This window comes from Olea europaea, chromosome 17 (genome assembly GCF_002742605.1).
Source record: "Olea europaea var. sylvestris chromosome 17, O_europaea_v1, whole genome shotgun sequence".
Taxonomy (NCBI): Eukaryota; Viridiplantae; Streptophyta; class Magnoliopsida; order Lamiales; family Oleaceae; genus Olea; species Olea europaea.
The window spans coordinates 12,316,455-12,343,977 of NC_036253.1; the positions used below are offsets into that span (position 1 = coordinate 12,316,455).

General features: G+C 35.9%; 4 protein-coding genes across 11 annotated transcripts; 2 read left to right on the plus strand and 2 right to left on the minus strand.

The window, feature by feature from the left end:
• Positions 1-842: 842 nt before the first annotated feature.
• Positions 843-8,017, plus strand: LOC111366355 (polyadenylate-binding protein RBP45-like). Of its 3 annotated transcripts, XM_022987111.1 has the most exons (7): positions 843-1,265; positions 2,523-2,988; positions 4,834-4,889; positions 6,770-6,900; positions 7,005-7,101; positions 7,216-7,368; positions 7,624-8,017. In XM_022987111.1, exons 1-7 carry the CDS (start codon positions 954-956, stop codon positions 7,642-7,644), a joined length of 1,236 nt encoding a protein of 411 aa, XP_022842879.1. In that variant the 5' UTR covers positions 843-953; the 3' UTR covers positions 7,645-8,017. The 3 variants fall into 3 exon arrangements, 1 of the variants encoding a protein (XP_022842879.1); XR_002697644.1 differs by lacking the exons at positions 6,770-6,900; positions 7,005-7,101; positions 7,216-7,368 and adding exons at positions 4,969-5,288; positions 5,403-5,555 and having other exon boundaries at positions 7,632-7,993; XR_002697645.1 differs by lacking the exons at positions 843-1,265; positions 2,523-2,988; positions 4,834-4,889 and adding an exon at positions 5,699-6,690 and having other exon boundaries at positions 7,632-7,993.
• A 141-nt stretch (positions 8,018-8,158) lies between these two features.
• Positions 8,159-11,931, minus strand: LOC111366356 (mediator of RNA polymerase II transcription subunit 21). Of its 2 annotated transcripts, none has more exons than XM_022987112.1 (5): positions 11,813-11,931; positions 11,325-11,537; positions 11,073-11,150; positions 9,147-9,198; positions 8,159-8,459 (listed from the first exon to the last, which is right to left on the minus strand). In XM_022987112.1, the coding sequence occupies exons 2-5, from the start codon at positions 11,535-11,537 to the stop codon at positions 8,383-8,385; spliced, it is 420 nt and encodes a 139-aa protein (XP_022842880.1). In that variant the 5' UTR covers positions 11,813-11,931; the 3' UTR covers positions 8,159-8,382. The 2 variants fall into 2 exon arrangements, with proteins under 2 accessions (XP_022842880.1, XP_022842881.1); XM_022987113.1 differs by lacking the exons at positions 11,073-11,150; positions 11,325-11,537; positions 11,813-11,931 and adding exons at positions 9,573-9,650; positions 9,824-10,036; positions 10,313-10,415 and having other exon boundaries at positions 8,163-8,459.
• A 1,971-nt stretch (positions 11,932-13,902) lies between these two features.
• Positions 13,903-23,308, plus strand: LOC111366357 (heat shock 70 kDa protein 16-like). 5 transcript variants are annotated; one of them, XM_022987114.1, is made up of 11 exons: positions 13,903-14,141; positions 14,350-15,598; positions 16,931-17,053; positions 17,868-18,080; positions 18,746-18,841; positions 18,945-19,052; positions 21,029-21,232; positions 21,919-22,065; positions 22,187-22,312; positions 22,399-22,529; positions 22,784-23,308. In XM_022987114.1, the coding sequence occupies exons 2-11, from the start codon at positions 14,429-14,431 to the stop codon at positions 22,884-22,886; spliced, it is 2,421 nt and encodes an 806-aa protein (XP_022842882.1). In that variant the 5' UTR covers positions 13,903-14,141; positions 14,350-14,428; the 3' UTR covers positions 22,887-23,308. The 5 variants fall into 5 exon arrangements, with proteins under 5 accessions (XP_022842882.1, XP_022842886.1, XP_022842883.1 ...); XM_022987115.1 differs by having other exon boundaries at positions 13,905-14,141; positions 21,056-21,232; XM_022987116.1 differs by lacking the exon at positions 16,931-17,053 and having other exon boundaries at positions 13,906-14,141.
• Positions 23,309-26,185: 2,877 nt separating this feature from the next.
• On the minus strand, positions 26,186-27,196 carry LOC111366359. The gene has a single exon (XM_022987120.1). The coding sequence runs from the start codon at positions 27,077-27,079 to the stop codon at positions 26,447-26,449; it is 633 nt and encodes a 210-aa protein (XP_022842888.1). The 5' UTR covers positions 27,080-27,196; the 3' UTR covers positions 26,186-26,446.
• Positions 27,197-27,523: the final 327 nt, after the last annotated feature.

Genomic DNA, 27,523 nt, shown 5'->3' on the forward strand with positions numbered 1-27,523 from the left:
TCTAAATTCTCCACTACTGTTACTTTCGCAACCCCACCAAGCCATTACATGTAGATCCATATAGCACCATCTTTTGACCACAACACCTATCGGACTCCACCACCACCAATCTCGTCTCACTCTCTCCAATATTCTCCTCCATAGTATTGGTCAATAATCTGTCCGAAACAACCACATTTACAGTGGTGGAATTCGATGGGCATGGTCGGCGAAATGTGGTGTTATATGGATTTATAGTTGGCAGCTTAATAGGTTGTGGAAGTGGTGGTAGTTGAGAATTTATGATTTTTTTGTAATTTTTTAAAAATTTAAGGACTATGGTTGCAATTGGTAATTCATCTTTTCTTTTTGTTTTTTTAAATAGGAAGGTAAATTTGTCATTTTATTGAAAAAATGGATGAAAATGACATTTTACACAATAAAATGTGAAAGGTAGGGGTGGAAATGTTAAAAAATGAAAGGTATTGACGTTTTGCACAATAATATTGAAAGGTAGGAATCTTTTGTGCTAATTATGCCAAAAAATGAAAGGTATGGACGTTTTACACAATAATATTGAAAGGTAGGGATCTTTTGTACTAATTACGTTTTGATTTAACGGAGCATTTTAACGGGAAGTTTACATAAGGACGTTTTGTGCAAAAAAAAAGGTAAAGATAAGGGTGTAATCCGTAAAAAAAGAAAGGTAGAGACATTTTTCACAAAAATATTGAAAGGTATGGACGTTTTGTGCTAATTTTCCAATTATAAATATGAGCCAAACACGTTTTAAGAATTTTCTTTAAAAAAATTAAAATCAATTGCATTGCGATAAATAAGGAAAAAAATTAGTTATATATGTCAATATGTGCAAGAATCTGCGAGAAGGTTTTTAAAATCTCTTTCATTTCTCTCTCATCATCGTTTCTGATTTCAGCCTCTCTTCTCTCTCGAAACCTAGGGCTACGACAACGATGCAGCCATCAAACTCTATGATTCCATCGCCCATGGCTCAGCCTCCCCAGTACCGACCCCAGCAGTGGATGCCACAGCAGACGCAGCAGGCGCAGTACCAGGTTCCTCCACCGCAACAGCCAGCGGCGGCGGCTGGGTACTACTATCAGCAACCACCACCGGCTGCGCCGACGCAACAGCCAGAGCAGTACGGCGTCGGGCCTGTGGCTCAGGCTCCAGCCGACGACGGGATCCGGAGCCTGTGGATTGGAGATCTTCAATACTGGATGGATGAGCAGTACATCTACAGTTGTTTTGCTTTGACTGGCGAGGTATATTTACGTGGAGACGTATACCGACTTACTAAGACCTAGACCCCTTCACCCCGACCATAGTTAAACATACATACATATTAATTATTAGTGCTTATTTAATGGATTTTTCTTACTTTTATCTGTTTTTTTTATTTCGTAATAGATATCTTCAACTCCGATTTCTGTACTTGCAGTCTTCTGCTATAACTGTTGCACATGCTTTGTCGTAATTTGCTTTTCATTTTAAAAATCAGATAATAGAAGAAGCGGAGTATGTTATTGATGGAATTCAATTTTCAGTACATCAAAAAGTAGTCTGTTTTCATATGAGAAATTAACTATCTATGACATGCTTATGCACCTGACTCACCAAGTTCATCTCTTCTATCCGCTCTTGCACACTTTGACTGACAATCATTGCCTTTGTTTTACAGTCTTCTATGGAGAGTCTAAAGGATTTTACTTGTATTAGAAAATATGTAAATAAACGAAATTTCCAGATGATTTATTGTAACTTTGTTGGTCATGTCTTCATTTGGATGCTTGATATTTCATGCTCTTGAGAGTGACAAGGAAGACGGTTATGGATGCTGTTTATTCTGAAAGAAGAGCTTTTCAATTCTTGCAATATGATTAGATCCTGTTTTATGGAGGGTTGTAGAATGAGATTTCGCTTTTTTTTTTCAAGTGTTTCTGTTTCCATTTTAATCAGTAACTGTTTAAATTATGGTCTTATTCTTTATTTGGTGAGTTCTTTGTATTCTTGAGTCGCCCAGTAGCTAGTAGTGTGCTGTTTTATATCTGGCAAAACTTATAAGTCATTTAAAAATGGTCAAATTTCAGTATTAACCATACATTCCAAGAGACCCAGAAGTACGATCAACTTATACACCACTCATTTCTATCTATTTATAAATTAAACCTTTTATAAATTCTTTCCAAAGGGAGGCTTAAATTGAAAATGATCTCTTTCAAGGCAACACTGCTTGTGTCTTGTGAGCCAATTGCATTGGTGAAGACTTTCTTCAATTTTTTGGTGTATGCTACAAGTGCACTATGCACTATGCACTACTGCAGTGACAACATCCCCCCAACCCACCTTTTTTCTTAGGAGAAAGGGAACCATGTGTGTTGCTAGAATTCCCAACTTATAAAGGGAATTTGAGTGGTGGTGTTGATCAAACTGCTCTTGTTTTACTGTGGTCCCCCCTTAGATCTTATTATTGAGTTTTTGTTCATGGTTTTGGAGCCTAATTTCAAATACATTTCTTGCAGGTGGTGTCTGCTAAAGTCATCCGCAACAAGCAAACTGGCCAATCAGAAGGTTATGGCTTTATTGAGTTTGTCAGTCATGCTGCCGCAGAAAGAAATCTGCTGACATATAATGGCACTCAGATGCCAAACACTGAGCAAACATTCAGGTTGAACTGGGCATCTATGGGAGCTGGTGAAAAGCATGATGATACTCCTGAATACACAGTTTTTGTTGGAGACTTGGCAGCTGATGTAACTGACTACATGCTCCAAGAAACTTTTAGGGCTAACTATTCCTCAGTCAAGGGTGCAAAGGTTGTAACAGATAAAATAACTGGACGCACAAAGGGCTATGGATTTGTGAGGTTTGGTGATGAAAGCGAACAACTACGAGCCATGGCTGAGATGAATGGAAGGTATTGTTCAACCAGGCCCATGCGAATTGGCCCAGCTGCTAGCAAACAAAAAGTGGGTGTTCAGGCTAAAGGTATGCATTACCCTTCATCCTGTGGTATGTTTGTTAGCTAATTAGATGGCCATTGGAGCATCATACTGGCTTAAACATGCTGAATTTGGTCTTTATTTTTTTGTATGATGTGATCTGATTCCTGAATCTGGCAGCTTAAATGCATTGGTGGATTTTTGTTTTAGAGATATTTTCAAGAGTTAATAACAGAACGATGCTGTTAAGTTTGCTTCCTTTCAGTTATGCTCTTGAATTCTTAAAGATTCCACAGCTTACGACGCCATTTCCTTCAAGTACTTAAAAAGCTTTCAGCTTTGAAACTTAAAACTTGCATAATCTCATAAAACTCCGGTTGTCTCAAAGCAGGATGTCAGGAGGCTCTATCATATAGGGGCCTGGAGCTAATTTCGGCTGAAATGATAACCCTTTTAGTGCCAGGTTTTGTCTAGGTCAGTGTTAATTTAATGTTTCTTACTTTTGGCTCCCCGTGGCAATAATTGTGCTACTATTTTCAGTATTTTTTTTCCTCAGCCAGTTCCTTTGCTTTCTCAGCTTTCAGTCAAAATACATTTAGTTCCAGCCATTTCTTTCAGTTTCGTATTTAAAATTCCGCCACTAGAATTACTTAATATCTCCCTGCACTACTTTCATTCTGCCATTAACATTTTAATTAAAATTGCTTTATTCCCTTCTCTTATTATTTTCATACACTTACCATTGAATTTACCCTTGTGAAAGAAAGCTCACCATGGACAGTGTGCAATGATCAAAGGTTAGTTGTAAGTTGAAACTGCTTAAAGCATGCAGGTCTCAGTTGTTTATGTTATGTAACCAATCTATAATGTGTTCTTCAGGTTGTTTTTGCTGGTTCATTTTCATTATCTTTTGTAATGTCACATCTTGTTCTTTTTACTTCATCTTTCATCATTAGGATCAACAGTGGTTTGTTGACACTACTTCATATCAGCTTCATTGGTACAGAAATATGGGTTTGCTCTATCTTGTGTATGAGGAGCAAAAATAGTGGGATATTGATATATGTTTTTGTATTTTGTACGATGTTATTGAAACTGGCGAGAAAGGCTTATAAGTCATTTAAAAATGGTCAAATTTCATTATTAACCATACATTCCAAGAGACCCAGAAGTACGATCAACTTATACACCACTCATTTCTATCTATTTATAAATTAAACCTTTTTCTTTTACTCGTGGCGTTTCTCTACAAAAGAATCCTATTATTATTATTAAAATCCTATTGATCTAGCAGTGCCATAACTTGGGATCATAACACCAAACATAGGAAATATAAACACAACATGAGATGGAGGCCATGGATTTGCAGTACATTATTAAAATCCTTTTGAAAGTTGCACTACCTAGCAGACGTAGCCAAGAAAGAGGATGAGGATTTTAATGTCTCTCTGTTACCCAAATATGGATGCTCATCCTTGTACATTTTTTATACTCATTAAATTGTTTGAACGGGCAGCTCCAAGTTTCAGTTTTGCCTATAGTTATTATTTTTTTCACAAACGTGTATGCCATCTTCTCTTTGGTCTGAGCTGGCAGCAAGTGGAATTTTTCTTTTCAAGGTCTTTTTGTCGTCTGCCATCGTCGTCGCAAGATTGGTTAGAACTTTGCTTGCTTAACAGTTTCTGAATTGAGTTTTGTTGATATGAAACCATGGTTTTGATGATAAACATTTTTATATTGGCGTTTCCAAAAGTTTATATCATGATGTACTGCATTGTTTCAAAATCTGCTCTTCTTTTGTATTAAACTAATATCAGCACCAGTCGGCTCCTCCTATCCAACTCCCCTTTCATTAGCATTTCCCTCACCTACACTTATTGTGTATTTACAGCTTCATACCAGACTTCTCAAGGAACACAGGGTGAGGATGACCCTACTAATACAACTGTGAGTAATTTTATTCACAATAATTTTGTATGCTTTCTTTATCTAAATAATTAAGTACTAATTTATTTCTTGATTGCAGATATTTGTTGGTAATTTGGACTCTAATATCACAGATGAGCATCTGAGGCAGATTTTTGGCCAATATGGACAGTTACTTCATGTAAAAATACCAGCAGGAAAACGATGTGGATTTGTTCAATTTGCTGGACATTACCATTGTTACCTTCTCATCACACACTTAATTTAAACACCAAGAAATCAGTATGAAGGATTTATCATGTTCTCTGCATCTGCTATAACAGAAGCTGTGCTGAGGAAGCTTTACGAATGTTAAATGGAACCCAGTTGGGGGGACAAAGCATTAGACTCTCATGGGGCCGTAGTCCTTCAAACAAACAGGTACAAATAATCTCATTTTTCGATTTTCGATTTTTCCTATTTTTAGAACAGGTTTATTAGTTCTCACTAATGGTGATTGTAACCATAGTCATCTATTCAAATTTTCGAGCTCAGGTTGATCAAATCCAGTCCAATGCTGGATATTATGGATATGCCCCTGGATATGAAACCTATGGATATGCTCAAGCAGCTCAGGATCCAAATTTGTACTACGGAGGTTACCAAGGATATGGAAACTACCCACCGCCCCCTCAACAACCACCTCAGGTAGATATGCCTATAGATTTGATGGGAAAACCCTTTTTACCTGAAAATCATTATTAACATACTTTGCATGGGAGGGAGGACTAGTTGAACACTGTACATTTACATTTATGCAATGCTGATTATTGACTAGTTTTCCCATTTCTTGTTCTTTTTACTTCATCTTTCATCATTAGGATCAACAGTGGTTTGTTGACACTCCTTCATATCAGCTTCATTGGTACAGAAATATGGGTTTGCTCTATCTTGTGTATGAGGAGCAAAAATAGTGGGATATTGATATATGTTTTTGTATTTTGTACGATGTTATTGAAACTGGCGAGAAAGTGCCTCTATCAGCAAGAAGTTAGCTTCTTCACCATGTCAGATGCGTATGTATGTATGTGTATCCAAACACTAGAGAGCATTGTTCATTGTCTTTTACTCGTGGCGTTTCTCTACAAAAGAATCCTATTATTATTATTAAAATCCTATTGATCTAGCAGTGCCATAACTTGGGATCATAACACCAAACATAGGAAATATAAACACAACATGAGATGGAGGCCATGGATTTGCAGTACATTATTAAAATCCTTTTGAAAGTTGCACTACCTAGCAGACGTAGCCAAGAAAGAGGATGAGGATTTTAATGTCTCTCTGTTACCCAAATATGGATGCTCATCCTTGTACATTTTTTATACTCATTAAATTGTTTGAACGGGCAGCTCCAAGTTTCAGTTTTGCCTATAGTTATTATTTTTTTCACAAACGTGTATGCAATCTTCTCTTTGGTCTGAGCTGGCAGCAAGTGGAATTTTTCTTTTCAAGGTCTTTTTGTCGTCTGCCATCGTCGTCGCAAGATTGGTTAGAACTTTGCTTGCTTAACAGTTTCTGAATTGAGTTTTGTTGATATGAAACCATGGTTTTGATGATAAACATTTTTATATTGGCGTTTCCAAAAGTTTATATCATGATGTACTGCATTGTTTCAAAATCTGCTCTTCTTTTGTATTAAACTAATATCAGCACCAGTCGGCTCCTCCTATCCAACTCCCCTTTCATTAGCATTTCCCTCACCTACACTTATTGTGTATTTACAGCTTCATACCAGACTTCTCAAGGAACACAGGGTGAGGATGACCCTACTAATACAACTGTGAGTAATTTTATTCACAATAATTTTGTATGCTTTCTTTATCTAAATAATTAAGTACTAATTTATTTCTTGATTGCAGATATTTGTTGGTAATTTGGACTCTAATATCACAGATGAGCATCTGAGGCAGATTTTTGGCCAATATGGACAGTTACTTCATGTAAAAATACCAGCAGGAAAACGATGTGGATTTGTTCAATTTGCTGACAGGTAACCTGGACATTACCATTGTTACCTTCTCATCACACACTTAATTTAAACACCAAGAAATCAGTATGAAGGATTTATCATGTTCTCTGCATCTGCTATAACAGAAGCTGTGCTGAGGAAGCTTTACGAATGTTAAATGGAACCCAGTTGGGGGGACAAAGCATTAGACTCTCATGGGGCCGTAGTCCTTCAAACAAACAGGTACAAATAATCTCATTTTTCGATTTTCGATTTTTCCTATTTTTAGAACAGGTTTATTAGTTCTCACTAATGGTGATTGTAACCATAGTCATCTATTCAAATTTTCGAGCTCAGGTTGATCAAATCCAGTCCAATGCTGGATATTATGGATATGCCCCTGGATATGAAACCTATGGATATGCTCAAGCAGCTCAGGATCCAAATTTGTACTACGGAGGTTACCAAGGATATGGAAACTACCCACCGCCCCCTCAACAACCACCTCAGGTAGATATGCCTATAGATTTGATGGGAAAACCCTTTTTACCTGAAAATCATTATTAACATACTTTGCATGGGAGGGAGGACTAGTTGAACACTGTACATTTACATTTATGCAATGCTGATTATTGACTAGTTTTCCCATTTCTTGAATCTTATCTGTCACATTTTCCCTTGGTTGGTCGTTATTTAAGGTCTGCCCACTGTTTTGATTTATATTTACGTGGTATTGGATTTATATAGTAACAACATAATAATCTGTTTTGCAGTAATCCGTTGTGAACGAAGTAGTGAAGAACAGAGGAGCTGTCAGTTATTCCACTGCAGTATCGGCTGTTGCTTGGTCTTAGGAACTACTTATTGGCTTTATAGTTGTTTTTAATTCTGTCTGTTGAACCGAATTTAGGTCGGCTTGGCTCATTTTGGTGGTGTTAAAATTTACTTTTTGCTTGCTCTTATTTTTCATTTTCGTCCATACACTATAAAGTTCGGATCATGCTTTTGTTGGCCGTTGATCTCTAGTTGAGAGTTTCTGGCCGAGTTGCTTCGAGAATTGCTGTAAAGTGGTACTTTATTTACGTGTCCGACTTTTGAGGTTTAAAATGGAACCTTAATTTCAGTTTGGTGGTAATTAGTGTGACTTTATGATTGAATTGATATGAAATGAAAATTGTCCCTTTCGTATCCTTTTGTACAGTATTGCTGGGGATTTGGTGCAACCTCTGAATGGCCGTTGCAACAATCATTGATTTGGACGATGCTAATCCATGGACTAATGTGTAGAAGAATCATCAGAGTTCCGATATAGGTTCAGTGTAATAACAAATCTGAAAGTTCAAGTAACTAGCGCTTCATCATATGGTTCAAGGCTTATCACATTACGGAGAACTATGCTTCTCAGTTAGGACAGTTTCAATAGATAATCATGAAACTGACTGACCAAGAACATATACTACGGTACAGAGACGAGTGAAACCGCCGCTCTATTTTCTTGGTCATCCAGTTGGGGTATCCGTTGCATCAGTCTGGTTTCTTCAAGTTCAAGCAGTTATCTGTTGCTTGGCTGAACAACTCCTGCACCTGCTTTAGTTCTTTTTCTGGCACATCAGCAACATAGTTTCAGCTAAGATTGAGCACAACTTAATATAAAACTGAATACTTTCTTTTTTTCTTTATTTAGTTTTTACAGTATGGTTTCCTTAAGTTTGAACCAAATAAACAAATATAGTTCTGGTTCAGTTAGATTCTGAAACAAACCAAGTAATCAACAGATAGTACTAAATTATGAGTTTATATAGAAAGAGTTGAAGATTACGGTCAGGCGCTATCGAGGCCTGTGGCAGGGGCAAAAGGGTATGGGGCTTTGGAATTGGAGAGTACTTGAAAATTACTTTCTTTAAGGAAAAACAGGCGAAAATTACGTTGAATTGAGCCAGGCAATTTTTTAAAGTTCAGTTAGGTTTAACCGTTTAGGTAACAAAATTCAGCTCGTATGCTTCCTATAAAACCCAAAAATCCAAACCAATATGAAACGTACCATATAAACCATTTGCTCACACGTAATTTCAGCATAGGCATGCAACTCTACATGTGTAGTTATTAATCTATTGACAAAAGGAGATACCATTACATGAAGCATCAAGTTTCAGGTCTTAGAATAACTCAAATTGACAAAATGCCTGATATCATGCAAAAACGTAAAAGTTCTTAGACTATTCAGTAGAATCTTAACCTGGCGGAATTTGTAATTCTAATCACACTAACGCCAAGTTTGAAGATCTTACCTGCAGCTTCTAATTGCTTTTGAAGTTCTTGGCCTACTGCGTCATTTTCAGCCTGCCGAGAGATTCTTTTTTAGATTAGTGAAGCTTGATAATACTTACCAATTACATGAACAAAAGAGAGATTTGGACATCTCTATGAAATGTACATTACCCAACATCGACAAAAATGAAAAACAATTATCAGGAGATTGTTCATCTTCAGCCTTTACAACATTGTTAGATTAGGGATAATATCAGCAACCTTGACAATAACCAGATATCATGTCTCCAACTTTTGAGAAAATTTCAATTCTCATCAAAATACCAAAACCTAGCAGCTACATTTTTTCACTTGAATGCCTTTTTGCCCCTCCAAATTTAGGAGCTAAATGAGTTAGTACTATATCAAGTAATTGGCAATGAAGATAAAGAACTCGTAACACCAACCTGGAGTTCTGCAATTTTTTTCAATTGAACTTCTTCCCCTCCCTCAGATAATGGAAGTGCAGCAACCAATGCATCGAACTGCACAAAGATTAGTCAGTTCAAAAATAATTCCCTAAACAAGCCATCTCGGTTTTACAAAAAAAATGAAAATACAACAGATTTGTGGACGCATCTTCCATATTTTCACTAAATGATTAAAACCTAAGCGATTACACACACACACACACACAAATTAGGACTAATCAACAAACCTGCTTGGCAGCTTTCACTAAGTCGGCACTCATGAGTTTGGGTTGCTCTGCAAGATCAGCAGCATCATCTTCTGCGGCCTTAGTAATAGGAGGCTCTGGATAATTAGGTGACAGACGAACAGGAGGGGCATCCCTTTGAAGTGTCCCAAAGGTATTGAATGCAAGTGATGCCATCGTATTCAAATGTTCTTGTAGTTGGGAAATTATGTCCATCTGGTGGCGATCAGGAAAAAAAAATTCAAAATTTCCACTAACCATTTGAGCAATTAATGACCCATTCAATTAACAGCATTTGCAAATTAGCTTCTTTCTTCCCACTTAATGAAGAGTAAGTGATTGGGTAAAGGAAATAAGTGACTGCAAAATGAAACTGGATTTGGGGGTAACGGAAACTGAATCGCAATTCAATTACAGAAATATATTTAAATTAAATGGATCCATTAAATTGTTAAAAAAAGAAAAAGAAAAAGAGACTTAGGGACTCCTTACCTCAGCCCAAAATTCAAAAATCTGGTAGAGATCCCTGAGAGCTATTATCAAAATTAGGGCTAGGGTTTTTTCCCTCCGTCTAAATTAGGGCTCGATTTTACTGTAATTTTCTAGGCATTCAATATTCTGGGTTAATAATATCTCAGTCATTTTACCTTTTTTTTCCTTGAAAATTCTAAATATTTAATTTTGATCATTAATAAAAAATTATTTTTTGATTGAGCCAATTAAAATTATTTGTATTTCGTGGTTAATAAATATATACTTCTTTTTCCATCAATTCACACTTTTTTTTTTGTACCAGTCAGACTTCCTTCTCATCATATTGGAAAGCCGCACTCGTCTCTGATGTATAGGAAGTAGTTGGCCAAGCTTTGAAGCGGGCTTCCTCTTTATATATAAAACAAAAATACAAATTGGATTTAAAAGCTGGGGCCTTCCCTCCGCTCTGGTATCTCCAGGGGCTCCATCCAACATGACGAAGTTCGAGTGTCGAATCTTCTGAATAAGTTCCGAATTGAATTCTTGAGTTAGGGCTATTTTCAAAATCTGAGCCTGATAAACCTCTCCTGAAATGGCATTATCATGGACCAGGTGTGAGATTCTTGTTGGGAATCTACTTATACATGCACAGCGGAAAATTAAATTATTTCGATTCCCATCCAATAGATCTCATTGTGTTTGGATCCAAATTTAGGAGCTAAATGAGTTAGTACTATCAAGTAATTGGCAATGAAGATAAAGAACTCGTAACTCGAACCTGGAGTTCTGCAATTTTTTTCAATTGAACTTCTTCCCCTCCCTCAGATAATGGAAGTGCAGCAACCAATGCATCGAACTGCACAAAGATCAGTCAGTTCAAAAATAATTCTCGAAACAAGCCATCTCAGGTTTTACAAAAAAAATGAAAATACAACAGATTTGTGGACGCATTTTCCATCTTTTCACTAAATGATTAGAACCTGAGCAATTACACACACACACACACACAAATTAGGACTAATCAACAAACCTGCTTGGCAGCTTTCACTAAGTCGGCACTCATGAGTTTGGGTTGCTCTGCAAGATCAGCAGTATCATCCTCTGCGGCCTTAGTAATAGGAGGCTCTGGATAATTAGGTGACAGACGAACAGGAGGGGCATCCCTTTGAAGTGTCCCAAAGGTATTGAATGCAAGGGATGCCATCGTATTCAAATGTTCTTGTAGTTGGGAAATTATGTCCATCTGGTGGCGATCAGAAAAAAAAATTCAAAATTTCCACTAACCATTTGAGCAATTAATGACCCATTCAATTAACAGCATTTCCAAATTAGCTTCTTTCTTTTCTCTTAATGAAGAGTAAGTGATTGGGTAAAGGAAATAAGTGACTGCAAAATGAAATTGGATTTGGGGGTAACGGAAACTGAATCGCAATTCAATTACAGAAATATATTTAAATTAAATGGATCCATTAAATTGTTAAAAAAAGAAAAAGAAAAAGAGACTTAGGGACTACTTACCTCAGCCCAAAACTCAAAAATCTGGTAGAGATCCCTGAGAGCTATTATCAAAATTAGGGCTAGGGTTTTTTCCCTCCCGCTAAATTAGGGCTCGATTTTACTGTAATTTTCTAGGCATTCATTATTCTGGGTTAATAATATCAAAGTCATTTTACCTTTTTTTTTTCTTGAAAATTCTAAATATTTAATTTTGATCATTAATAAAAAAATATTTTTTGATTGAGCCAATTAAAATTATTTGTATTTCGTGGTTAATAAATATATACTTCTTTTTCCATGCAGGGAAAAATTGTGTCACATTAGCTACTGCTTCTTTATTTTAAAATTCAAAATCAGTTAGTTGGAACTTTCATTTTCTTTAATTCAGAAAATATAAGCTATGGACGTCGGGATCCAAGCAAAGAATAACCCTAGTTTGATAGGGGAGTCTTCTATCTATAACACTCTACAGCAGAATTGCTTGTATATGTGATAGAAAACATACATATATGATATATCTTTAATTGCATAAATGATCTTTTATAGCATGGATTTTTATTTTATTATTATTATTATTATTTTTTACAATACTGTAATATGCAAACATTACATTGTTCGGTCTTCAACAAAGAACTCAAAAAATGTTAGACAATAAAGGGATCGGACAACCTAGGTTCACAGAAGAAAAAATGGAGGTTTTCATGACATCGCCGATAGGTATAAGAAAATTACTTAATAAAACAAGTTACTAATATCTAGGAAAACAAAATCGAAGAACAACAACTTGAGTAAAAATCGAGAGATATCATAAGACAGAGCACAATTATCCTAGCAACGTTTCCCTTCAATTAGTGACCTTCTATGAATTAAAGATTAAAGGAGATTGTCAACTATTAAAAAAAAATAAAAAGATTGAAGGAGATTGTCACAACTCATCCTATGAGGCTCTACTCACTTTCTACGTGATAGTCAATTGACAAATTGCCTCAGACCCACACTTCACATTATCGATTTACCTGACATAATCGAGGCCATCAAATAGAGACGGTAGAAGTAATGCCGTCAACAAATAAACCTGCACAAGGATCATCAATCAAAAACTGCAAACAAAAGTAGATGTAGCAATCACTTTGCCACCTCTATGGGGCCTCATTTCATCAATATGTGTCTTTCGTCCATTGTATTGCTTAATGTTCCCCGCGCTGAATGCACCAAGCATAGTTATTAATTCTGGAAGTTTGATTGGAAATCAAAGAATCGGACCTTGTTTTGATCAATATATTTGGATCGTTTTACTATTGAACTATCGATGACCCACTTGAAGAATTAAGCAGCTGAAGTAAAAACTACCCGATAGCCCACTAGATATTTTTAAAATTTAGCAAAATGCATTATCCATGTCTCGAGCAAAAGACCATGGAAAACGTACCTTTCTCCGATTGAGCTACCATCACCATGTTGAAAATCACGTTAACATATTTTTCTCCTAGAAACATATCTTATAATTGACTAAATTACATAAAATATTTTCAAAATTTTGAATATTACGCTTACAAAATGTTTAGCCCTTGTTTGATTTTATTAAAAATTATAAATTTAGTAAATTTTAATGAAATTTATGATTGAAAAGTTAACAAAAATTGTTGATGTCATGAAATATGTACTTAAAATTAATTGTTGATCTTGATTTAAATTTTATTAACTGTTTAGCTAAATCAAAACGTGGGCTCATTTTTTCAAGTGTATTAATTATTAAACATGCTATATTTTTCATTGCCAAATTTAAAATATAATGAACAGAATTTTCAGAAAAAAAGAAAATAAATAAAGTGCTGAATATTCATACAAATAAATTATTTAAATATTAAAGAAAACATGAAAAACATGTATAGATCATTGATTTAATTTTTATAAAATAGATAGAATTTTAGAATGTATATTATTTCAATTATCAAATGAATTTGCAAATTAGGACATTTTTTTCCTTTTATCTTCACTTATTGAACCGCTCACTCATTGTGTCTACAGTCGAGTGAATGGGTCGAGTCTGATAACTATGAGCTAAAAATAATCAAAGATTATATGGACATGGATGCATTTTTTGCTGTGTGCACGTTTCTTAAATTGAACATTGACTCTTAACAACGGATATCACAACTCTCGCGATAAAGAGAAAAAGCAAAATAAGAAATTAGGCGTGAATTGTAAATCATCGAATTTTGTATTTCAAATCCATACAGCCTTTTCCACTCCCCATTTTTAGGGTTTCCATTTTTTCTCTTTATTCTCCCAGACCAGAGGCTAACGTACATATTTGCTTTCGCAAGATTTTTCTAGATTGGTTTGTCGGGTATTGGATTCTCACTATGCTAAGGCTGCAAATTTAGAACCCTTGTTATCTAATTGTGATTGTATATTTAAAAGAATGTTGCAGTTGATCGTATTGCATTATTTTTTTTTCTTATTATGATCTGAATTGTTCTTTTATATCGATCTCCGTTTTTTATTATTTTGTGGAAAGAATAAGCTAATTATTACCCACAATTTATTCTTTGCAGGCCCAAATTCTACGGTTTAGCATTGAATATTGCATGTAAGGTTGAAAATTTTAGGATTTTGAGTCTGGTTTAGCTAGAGATGAGTGCGTTGGGGTTTGATATTGGAAATGAGAATTGTGTGATAGGAGCGGCTATGCAACGTGGAATTGATGTATTGCTAAATGATGAATCAAAGCGGGAAACTCCGTCCGTGGTTTCATTTGGTGAAAAGCAGAGGTTTATGGGAACGGCTGGGGCTGCCTCTGCTACCACGAACCCGAAATCCACCATTTCTCAGGTTAAAAGATTGATAGGACGGAAATATAGCGAGCCCAGTGTGCAGGATGACCTTAAACTGTTTCCTTTCGATACTTCGGAGGATCCTGATGGGGGCATTTTGATAAATTTAAATTACATGAACGAGAAACAGACCTTTACACCGGTTCAGATTCTAGCAATGCTGTTTGCCCATTTAAAGCAGATCGCAGAGAAGAATCTTGAGATATCCATTTCTGATTGTGTGATTGGTGTGCCATCGTACTTAACGGACATGCAGAGACGTGCATATTTGAATGCTGCAGAGATAGCCGGCTTGAAGCCATTAAGGTTGATGCACGACTGTACAGCTACTGCTCTGGGATACGGTATATACAAGACAGACTTCCCAAGTGGAGGTCCGGCAAATGTTGTGTTTGTGGATATTGGTCATTGTGATATGCAGGTTTCTGTTGCATCATTTAAACCTGGGCATATGAAAATATTATCTCATGCTTCTGATAGCGACTTAGGGGGAAGAGACTTCGATGAGGTCCTGTTCAGGTATTTTGCTGCACAATTCAAGGAACAATACAACATTGACGTTTATTCTAATGCTCGAGCATCTTTAAGGCTGAGAGTGTCATGTGAAAAATTGAAGAAAGTCTTGAGTGCTAATCCAGAGGCACTGCTTAATATTGAGTGCTTGATGGAAGAGAAGGATGTCAAGGGATTCATTAAGAGAGAGGATTTTGAGAACCTGTCGTCGGAATTACTGGAAAGGATTAGCATTCCGTGTCGTAAGGCTTTGCTTGACTCTGGTTTGACTCTTGAGAAGGTCCATGCAGTTGAGCTTGTTGGATCAGGTTCTCGAATACCGGCCATTTCGAAGATATTGAACTCACTGTTCGGGAAAGAACCTAGCCGGACTGTAAATGCAAGTGAGTGCGTGGCTCGTGGTTGTGCCCTTCAATGTGCAATGCTTAGTCCCATATTCCGAGTAAGAGAGTATGAGGTATGTGTTTCAGTTTTCAACTCAGTCAAAATTATTTCCATCAGTATATCTTTCATGGATATCCCCATTTCCCTGAAAACTTGTTTTAGTTTTCATTGCAAATAACAGAAAATTTAATCATTAGATCTGACAATGGTCAATAAGTTGGTCGTTTCTCTAACATGTCCTTTTGATCACTTTGAAGTGCTATATAACTGAATAATGTGAGTTATGGATCAACCTTTGCTGTCGTTTTTGGAAGCCTTTGAAGATATAACTCAATTAAGCATTACGACTAGAACTCCTACTATTTAAGGGGACCAAAGAATCTGGGCAGCAAACGAGACGAGCAAATCCAAAACTATGTCATTCACTGGTTACCATGTACTAAAAAAGTCCAGCTCCTAGACAAACTACTTTTGTGTGTGTGCCCAAACACCTGTAAGATAAAATGATATGATTCAATAGCTGACTAGACCTTGAAGTTCTCTTTCAAGTTCTAATAGTATCTTCATGATGGATACGTGATACTATGGGGCTTGTAATGATCAGTTGCCATATACTTTATCTGCCATAACACATTCTTAAAACTAATGACCCTAGAGATGATTGTGACTGTGCTATAGATTTTTAGTAATGCACCATTTAAAATGTAGCAAACTAGTACGCATTTGTAAGATATAAATTTGATGTGTATAATTTCTTGGATATGATAATTGATCTTTTCTATTATTGTGATGCCTACAAACAAATTTATATGGAATTTGTGTAAGAAATTGATGGGGTATTAAATGCTGGTTCTCATGTTGCGAGCAGAGGAAAACTTCTTGTGATGAAATGTCATGAATGTATACACAATTGTTTTCTTATATATTGTTCTAGAAAATTTCTACTTGTTCAGTTGTAAGTCAAATATTTGTTAGGTTAAAAAAAGAAATTGATGACAGATTGAAATTTTTGCACCAAAACATTAATTTTCAGAGGGAAATTATTGATAATATCATAAGTGCGTCATGCAATAATTCAATCTATAGATCAGATAATATCAAAAGTATGTCATTTAATAATTCAATACATAGATGAAACAACCACTTTTGGTGAAAAATGCTCGATAATAAATATAATTTGCAATTTGTATCAAAGAAAATTGTTGTTTCTTTGCCTATATCATCGTGGTTTATTATAATTATGGCCATAACTTTTAGTGGGTACCATTTGTCATGTTTTTCCTATTAACATCGAAGAGCTGTAGATTCAGGGCTTGTTTGGGAGCGATTTTTCCTCCCAAAAAATTGATTTTTTTTACTGTTATTTCACTATTCCAGCTGTCATATTTGACTTCTTCTCTCACAGGTGGACCCCACTTTTTTCCCAACGATCAAAAAATCAATTCTCAAAATCACTTCCAAACAGGCTCTTAATGAGTTTTTTGAAGAAGATACTATTTACGAAACTTTTCAATATGGTGTTTGCCTGGTAAGTGTCCAATCTATGTAGTTCAAACAATTTAGAAAGACCTTTTGGCTCAATTGCGCACTCGTGTTCCTAAGAGCATTTTTAAGAGACTCTCATTCTATAATTTAGAGAGCATCTATAAATTTAGAGAGTAAAAATTTTGGAGGACTCCAAAAGGCTCTTTATATTTAATACTTAATTTTATTACTTCCAAAAAACATTTATTATTTTTCTTTATCTTTTATTTTAACTAACTTTTCTTTATCTTTTATTTTAACTAACTTTTAACTTTTCTCTTTAAAGTAGGGAGCATCCATATCTAAAGAGTCTCTTAGAGATGCTCTAAGAGATTGGTTTTTCTGTACATAGAAACTTAGGAAACAACTCTGAATTAGCTTCCCAAAATACCCCTACAACAACACCCCAACACCCACTTACCATGTTCACTTGCCCACACAAACCGTAACCACCTAAAACGAAAAAATAGTCTGTTGCTGCACTATTTGGTTAAATGTGATAACTAGTTTGTTGATCCATGAGCTGTAGCTCCTTTTGAAAAAGTACGAGATAATAAGAGCATGGATGGGACCACTCTAGCCATTATCTGATAGATGACCCATTCATTTCTTTGTAATGAATGTCAATCTGTAAAGCCAAGAATAAAGATCTCACTTGAGAGAGAAGTAGCATAATCATGTTGTTCTTCAGCACCTTGAGATCCTTTATACTGAATGGAAAAGTAAAAATCTTCACAAATAAAATGTTCCTGAATGCATTTGTAGGGATATTGCTCAATTATTTTTCCCTTACATTTGACAGTTTGCATCTTTCGCAGGTGCAAGATTCATTTCCATTTTCTATTGGATTTGCTTCTAATGAAGGGCCGATCTGCACAGTGACAAATGACACGTTGTTTCCTAAGCTGCATCCTTTTCCAAGTCTAAAGATGCTTACTTTGCACCGAAGTGGCACATTTCACATGGAAGCCTTTTACACGGACCAGAATGAGTTGCCTTCAGGTGTATCTACAAGAATCAGCTCTTTTACGGTATATATGGATTACTTTGTGCAGTTTTCTTCTATGGTTTCTGCACCTAGAGTGGACCAATGTGCAAACTTGACCTGAAACACAACTCTTCCCTGTAAGGGGAAAAATTATTTTTCCTTCTTTGGATTTCAAACCTTAGATAGTTCACCATGTGGTCGTGGCTTTAATTTGCAGAAGATAATTGCTCAGAAACATTGCACATTAGAAAAAAAACCTTTATAAGGAATATCTTTATTCTGGATCATTAATTTTAACAAATAACATATTGTCATGATACATTGTTATCAAGAAAACAGAGATCTAAACCAATTGTATTATAGATGAAAATCAAATAATTTTTTCGTATAAATGGGGAAATTATTTAATAAATTAGTTATTTGAAGGTACCATGGATGTTTGGGGAGTATCAAACTCTAGTGTAGGTATAATGTTACTACATTAATCTGGTCTCATAAGTGAAAGGTAGCACCTTTGAAGACGATGAAATTGAGAAAACCAATTGATTCGTACAGAATTCCTATCGAAGTTTGAGCTTTCCATTTTTCCCGTCTTGCATAAATTTCTTTGAATTAATTATTGTAAGGCTTTTATTGTTGCTTGACTTCTATTTTGAAACAAACTACTTCTTTTTTGTTTTTCTTTTTTTTTCTTTTTTTTTTTTTTAGATTGGTCCATTCAAAGTTCCTCATTCGGAAAAGATGAAGATTAAAGTAAGAGTCAACTTAAACCTCCATGGAATTGTTACCATAGAGTCTGCTTCGGTAGGTATAAGTTATATTTGTAATTCTTTAAAGTTTATCAAGTTATTAGGGACTATGGAAAATGAGATGCCTATTTTTAGTATAAGCTGTACTGTCTTGGCAGCTGGTGGAGGATAATTCGAATGATTCTACTAACAAGAATGATGGCACTCTCTCAGACAAGATGGAGCCAACCAATCAAGAATCTTCCAGCAAAGCAAATGGGGCTGCTGTAAGTTCAGTTAAAACAAATGATCTTTCAAAATTTTCATTAATTGTCAAGTTGGTTCATTTAAAGCTCTCCACTATGTTTGAGAGAGAAAATGTTGGCTTGCTTGATATTAAATGTAGCACTAATTAATGTGCTTTGACCCTTAAGAATTTCTGCTATTTATCTTGTTCGCAAGACCACCCTTACACAACTTTTCAAGATTGTAGCTTGTGATGTTCGGACTCTCCATTCCGGTCGGAGTACCCATATCGACACGATACAAGTACGGGTATGAAATATGGGACGTATACAACACTTTTCAACTTGGACCTTGCTGGATGGATAGTCCAGGGTGCGGGGCCCACAGGCACCCCCTCCAATAGGAGGGTGCCAATTAGGCCCCCTGTTTGGATAGGGCTTATGTGGCCCTGTCTAAGAAGATTTGTCCTTTCAACTTGACACGACAAGATGGAGAGTGGCGTCTAGGTCTTCCCTTCTTCTTTCCTTTTTTCTTTCCCTTTTCTTCTCTACTGTTTCTGCTCTTCGGAGGGAGGGGGAGGTTCGGTGGTGTCATAACCAGGGAAGAAGAGGCCTCAGGCGGCGTGGCTGAAGCATGTGGAGGGTCGGAGTAGAGAGAAGGAAGAGAAAATCGAAGAGAGAGAAAGTGAATGGAAAATAATGACCTTCTAGGTTAATAACTGGTCTTTTATTAGGCTTCTAGGTTAATAATAGACTTTTAGTTCTATGCATGTAGACTTATGATTTATGACTTTGTTTGGCTCATTTATTTTTTATTAAAAAAAAAAAAAACTCTTAAAACTTATTATTAATTTTTGGAAGTATATATTTATACAATAACTTATTATTTTAGTATAAATTTTTAGTTGATTTTAAGTGACATGTTCTATTTTTTAACAATTTGTCATTTAGTTATCATTTAACTATTTACATGTGAATTGTTGAAGAAAAAATTGAAGTTTGAGAAATGCACCGAAATTTGGACTCTTTTCAGCTATGTCTCCGTATCCTACATTTCAGAAAATAAAAAATCCAACACTTAAATACTTACCCATACCCGAGCCCGAGCATCACAGAAGCTTCCTCAATTTTGAATTATAAACCATAGCTTTCCTCAATTTTGAATTATAAACCACTGACTTGTATGTGTAATGTTAACTAACATTTTTATGCTTATCTGAACTAAGGGGGAAAAAAGAGAGAGAAACTTCATTTAAAAATACATCAACTCTGTGCGTGTTGAGTAAGATTTGCAAATGCTCATCATTGTCTTGTTAGTTGGCAAAATTTTGTTACACTCTTATTCCATGCTTAATATTTTAGCACATAATCACACTGGTTCATTGGTGATCCCCTGTGGTTAATCCATTTTAGAACGGCTCAGAATAAACTGTGATCCAACTTCCAAGCAAACCAGACTAGTTATTGCCATCATTAACATTTTCTTTTAGACTCAAGCAATCTGAACTTCCTTGTTTTGCCATCATGTTTCCTTAAGTGGCTTTCTACCCTTAAAACTCTCATATTTCCTTCTTTACAAGGTTTATTTGGCACTTAACCATCACATTCTACGTCAAGTTAATGACTCCATCTTTATCCAGTTTACTCTTCTTCGAACCTTAAAGTAACATAAGTTCATCCCTTTATTTTCCACCATCTAGTTATATAATCTTTTACCCTTTTACTCTCTTGCCTTCTTTTCTTAATGACCACATCAAGCATCACTAACCCATGTTTCAAAGTTAGGCTTTTGCAAGACACCCATCTTATGAGAATGAAATCTATTTTTCTATGCTTTTGCCTATTATTAGCTAACAAGTGAGATTCTTTCTTTCTGAAGCAAGTATTCACTAATATTAAATCACAAGCCATCATAAAATACGGAACAGTGATGCCTTCTACATTCTATGTTTCAAATCTAAAATTTCCATGAGGTGTTTCGTAATCGTAGTTACCTTTTCCACATGTATGCTGGAAAGCCAAAGCACTGGTATCTCCTTGTGCAGGCTGTCACACGGCATGATATAACCATTGACGAGAATATATATGGCGGAATGACACCCCATGAACTCTCTCAAGCCCAAGAAAAAGAGCTTCAGTTGGCCCAGCGAGACATAATGATGGAGAGGACTAAAGATAAGAAAAATTCACTGGAGTCTTATGTATATGAAGCACGAAATAAGGTACAAATTTATGCTTTACCTGGGATAAAATCATTTAACCTGATTTTATTAATTATGGTATAACAACTTAATCTGCGGAAAAAAAAAATGTCAGTGCCACACTGACACTACAAGTAGAAAACTTCTTATGGTTTTGTGTCATATAGAAGTTATCACCAGCAATGCCATAGTAACTTGGGCATTCCTTGATGCTTATTTTTTCCAAAAACCTACATGGTGCACTATTCGAGGGAAAATAGCTGGATCTGAAATTCAAAAACAATAGCAGGGCAATTTAAGCTATAGAATGATCAATGTGTAAACCCACTTCTATAATTTCGGCTGCTGCTTCATTTGAAGCATGCAGTATCTGGCATATTGTTAGAGACGCCTTTTCACCTTTCTTTAATATTGTGAACTCTGTTCTAGTAATTATAATTGCAGTCATCCTTTCATGTAGATTTTGACGAATTCTGATGATTTTGGTAATTAAAGTTTTGGGTTTTTTAGATGCCGAAGTTTCTTTACTTGTCCTTCTTTTGAAATCATTAATGTAAAAGATTTTCAAGATTCCCAAAACTATGTCCTTGTCTTTCAGTCTGATATCTCGAGTGTGGCATTCTATAATGTGGAAAGTGAATTGTAGTTCAGTTCATTGCCTTTAGTGTTTCTTACATCTTTAAGAATGATTAAAAACATTTGAACAGATTTTGAACGAGTATAGAAGCTTTGCAACTGATTTAGAAAGGGAAGGGATCTCCAATAATTTACAACAAACTGAGGAATGGCTCTATGAAGACGGAGATGATGAGTCTGAAAGTGTTTATACAGAGAAATTAGAGGATCTGAAAAAGGTTCTTTTGACTTCCTGTTTAGAGTACTCAAGTTTATACTTCTTTTGAGATTTATAGACACCCAACACTGGGAAAAAAATAAATAAATAAATAAAATAAAATTAATAAAATTGTTCATTAGATTGTGGATCCTGTTGAACATCGATACAAAGAGGAAGAAGCCAGGGCACAGGCAACCAGAAGTCTACTAAACTGCATAGTGGAGTATCGCATGTCTGTAGGATCACTTCCACCCAGCGAAAGAGACGTACGATCCCTTCTTGTATGATTTTTTTTTTTTTTTATAATATGATTAGCCGAAAGAGTAATTATGTGGTGACTTTTATTTTGCAGGTCATTGATGAATGCAATAAAGCAGAGCAGTGGCTTCGAGAAAAAACCCAAGAGCAGGATTCATTACCCAAAAATGCAGATCCAATACTCTTGTCAAGTGAAATCAAGAGGAAAGCCGAGGCTCTGGAAGCGTATGTCTCTGAACTTATTGATCGTAGTCAATTGCTTTGCAACTCAGTTTATATATATTTGGACCAACCAAAAATGATTAAAATGTTCTGTAAAATCAATGTTGAACATGCCTGTTGCAATGTTAATTAGAAATTTCTCCTCACGGTTGAGTACTGTGTAACGTGTCAAGTGCTTTACTGAGTTTCTATATTTCTGTTATTGCTTAATTCCAGTGAAATGTGAATGCTGTTAATTTCACGGAATTCATTTTCAGGATTTGCGGACGTACATTGGCGTCCAAGTCTTCATCTGCAAGGCCTGAGGAAAACAGAGAATCAGAGACGAGAGATCCAATGGATGATATTCATGCTGATTGATGTGAATCTAGCAAGATTGTGATACTAAAAGAGCTGGAGTACAAGAAACAGCTAGATCAATCACCGCAGGATTAATTTGGATATAATTCTTTAGAGTACTCACTGCAAGCTCTCATTCTAGCACGGAACTCGTAAGTTATCATTCTTAGTTTTTGTTTTCTGTTATATGTTAATTTTCCTCTGAGATAGAATAGGTACTAATTCAACCCAACTTACAAACACTTGTATACTACTACTCTCTCTACTGTCCCCCTACAACAGTTCTTACAGTACATTCAACACGGTTCAATTCCTTGACGCTGTAATAGAAGTTAGAGTCCTCCATATTTAAGCACCCTTGATGGATGTAGAACAGAAAAATTCTCCTCAAGGGATTAGTGGCTTGACATTTTTATCCTCATGGCTGCATTTTGCTTCTTCAACCATGTCTTCTAATTTAGCATATTCCACTAACTGTTCGAATTCTCTTATAATAACAATTTCTTTTCGCGTTGTGCAAAGAAATTCTGAAAAATAAATAAATTCTTCAAAAAATATTGTTTTATTTTTATTACAAATACTAGTTCAATAAAACATATTTATTGACAGGCAAGTGTTATTCCCCAGATTATTTAGTCAGGGTAGCATCAAATTCAACTTACAAGACATACCCACATGTGACAATATCACTTTGCTTCAATTACAGGACTGTTAACAATTCATCGAAGCTTTAGAATTATAATTCGTGTAATATAGGATCATTTGATCTCATTAAATCGAGGAGAACTTGCATTGTAATTTTATGAATTTATAAGCATTGGGTTTATTTATTTATTTATTATTTTTATTTTTGACCGTGGGTTTTCGGGCTAGTTTACGCGCACCTCAACTAATCCTACGGGACCCTGAAGTTTACAGTCGGGTACTCACCTCAATGGCCTAGAAAGAATTTGAACTGATGACCATAGGGGAGTAAATTCAAGACCTGACCACTGAGCTAACCCTTAAGGTTAATTTATAAGCTTTAGATCTTAAAAAAGTATGGATAATAATTGGACAATAAGTTGTGCGTCGTACAAAATGTGTAGATAGTGAGTAAATTTGACCAGTTTAAAAAAATAAATACAAATTCCCTTTTCCAGGGTTGTAAAGAATGATGGTCTACACGTCTTTGTTAGTTAATAAAGTGCAAAATATTATGTATAAGTACTAAACCAACCTCTCTGGTTATGCTTCCCATATAAGTTCATTTCTCCCCTGCCTTATAAGAAATACATTTGAGTTGGTAAGTTGTGAAATGTATTGGTCACTTTGGTCCTTTCCTAGAAATGATTTGTGAGGCAGGAAATTCTTTTACCTCAGCATAGGCATACTAGTAATTTCTAGTGACTTGGGAAACAGATATTACTTTTCTTTCTCATGCCCACTTGTCCATAAAGCTTTACAAATGTGTATGTTGTCTCAAAATCACAGACAATAAATTCATGCCTAATTCACTGTTCATACTTCGTACACAGTTAAATATTGTGTGGATGTTGAACATTTTGATCACGTCCCATTCCGGCCGGCACGGCTAATATTTAGTTCAGTCGAACATTAATTTTATCATGTGTCTACGTGTTTTGAGTTATATGTTAAAATCGGAATTTTCCTATCATCTTCTGTATTCGCATCTTCTTTTAACACGAATTAGAAAGCATAAGTAAGATTTATATAGGTTTGTCTCAATGTGAGATCGCGTCCTCTTCTTTAGCTATAATAATTCACTATGATGAAAAAAGTGATAATCTCTCTCGTTTGTTATGATGATAGAATTTTTAATGACAACTTCTTATTTATAAGAAAAATTAAGGTAAAATTAAAAGGTCGATTTGCGTATTGGTTTTGTACAGTGACAATAATTAAGTTTCACGTGTTAGCAAAAGACACTTGGGGAAGATAAAAAGTAGTGATGGTTGTCAAAGTCATTGGTGTTGGTGCTATGATAAGAGGAGAGGAAAGGGTAAATGTCTTCCTAGTAACCTTCTGAATTATTTCATATGTGGAGCCCAACGGATATCCTAAATGCTATGGTACAGAATTGGAGAAGAAATATAATCGCAACCTCACAAACATGACCCCAGTCAAATATCCCTTTCTTGAAAAAGGTTAGGCAGAAGGTGTCCACCCTTCACCTCCTCTTTCTAGTTTCTACTTCCAATCATTTCTCCATTTCACTTTGTTGTCCACTAAGCTTCAATCTATTGAGCCGTGCTGTTTGGCTGGGGTGTTGTTTGTTCGGGATTTAACCCTGGCCAAACAAGTTTTTCCCAATTTATCTCTCTTATTTGCCATATATTCTCAAAATCTCTTAAATTCTTAGCTAGTTAGCATTTCAATATTGTCGAATTCTTTGTTCGGTCTGATTATGTTATCCTACGTGATGTTCTTAATTGATTGAGAAGAAAACTGTGGTGCGGCAGCAGACACCAAAGGCCGGCCAAGCTATTGTCACTTGTTAATCCATAAGTCACTTTTCAATATTACTGCAATGGGACTTCCAATAATATTGGAGTAATTTACAAGCTATTTTAGGATTATATTTTTTTCAAGTTCAAATGAATGAGCCACCAACTCATAAACCACAAGGTTAAGGGACCACTGAAGTTGCAGCGAAAGCTAGTCTTCATAGGACAATTGTCACATAATCAAGATGAAGCTTGGGTGAAATTGCTCATGTTTGGCTCCCATAAAAATTATAAATCTTTTCCTCTATTTTTTATTTATTTTTATTTTTTATAAACCATACATTCTCCAATAAAATAATATTACACGTAATTTCAAAACTGTCTTCTTTTTTAACCAAACGTTTTTCAAAAAAAATTACTATTTCAAAATACATTTTTCCTAAATTCTTATTATAATGGGGACCAAACAAGAGCTAAATAATATAATGTAATAATCAATTTTCAAGGTTCACCTCGAGACAAATGAAGAGTGATTACAAGAATTTCATCCCTAAAGCATATCGATCGATCCTGAAAACGACAACAGCGACATGAGGAGTTAACTATTGGATGTGCTATAACGTACGGATCATCACGTAGCTATTTCGCTCTATAGGGATGGGGGGTGGGATAGCATAATTCTTCTTGGAGGAGGGTTGTTTGACCGCATGACTGATTCCACGATAATATACTTCTACTTGTACACCGATTATGTGCATGTTCAATGGTTATTATGAGAATTTATTTTTTGATCGTTAGAGAGAAAAGTGAGTCCCACCTGTAAATGAAGAAACCAAAAATAGTGAAATAATGATAAAAAAATCGATTTTTTTGAGTGAAAAATTGCTACCAAAGGGGGCTATATACATAGCACTTTGATTTAAGCGTGTCAATATTTCATGGAACCCAAGTCTTCTACCATTACAATAGAGATAAATACAAAGAGAACTTCTAAACTAAATATTAGGATTGGGCTCAAAATAATTCACCAGCCACAATATTACACACTTGAGGCACTTTAATTAGGCCACTAACAATGATCTCTATCCCCTAAACAAGGAGATATTTGGTAATTAGACACCATATTTGTTATAATTAGCCGTGGAACCCAGTCTGGCTCCACACTGCATCTCGAACTCGGCTCATATCGCGTCCCTTAAGGGTTCGACCAACACCTTCAAACATCGAGTTTGCAGCCATGTCTTGGCTTCGTGCCAAGTACTCGTGTGGTGGGACTAATTCGGATTCACCATGTTCGAACCCATCATCCGAGTTGTGAAGTGACTCGGACGAATTGATTCGATAAATCTTCGACCAATCTGGCACATTAACTGGAGCCGACGTGGCTATATGGCCCCCACGTGGAGATTCCGCCATGTTATCCTGGCTTCGAAACTGATGCGCGATTCTAGTAGAACTCGAATCCTCAAAAGCGGATGACAGGCCTCCAACGTGGCGGTGGGTGTGGTGCTCGTGGCTGGCAGCGCGTGGAGCATGACTGCGGCTCCTGTAACCGGGGAAGCTTCCATTACTCTCGGAACCAGCAACTGAAGTCCACTCGACATTGACCAGATGATTATCAGCGTTGACTGTGTTATCAAAAGTTGACCAAACTTCATCTTCTCCAAACTCCGACGAGCCGGCGACTGTTTCTTGCTCCCGATTGTAACCAAAACTCCCTAAAAACCTTTCACTCCGACTGGTGGTCAACTTTCGACCCTTTGCCATTAATCCGGTTAATAACTTATATCTCAGGTTGCCGGAATATTGTTTCTCCGGCGACCCAAGTAAGAAAACAAATTTTTTTACGTAAGTTTCATTAATATAATTAAAAGTAGACTGAGCTTCTGGGGGTGTAGTCGTATATATAATGTTTGATTGCATTGCATGCATTTCATGTGAATTTGGGTTTCATTTTGTCTACATTTCATTAATGTTACAATTCGGACAAGGCATGTATGGCTAGGGAAGATGAGCACGACACTGTAATTAAAAAATAAATTCAGTGCCCAAGCGGTGGCGATTGATGGAAGCGCGTTTCAAAAACGTGCTTGTCACATTTCACATAATTTTAGTTGTCAATAATGGTGTTTTACAATATTCAAATCCAAGTATGGTCCCACAACCCACGTGGAGGTGGGGTCTGCACCACCTGCTCACAAGTCCTTCCAT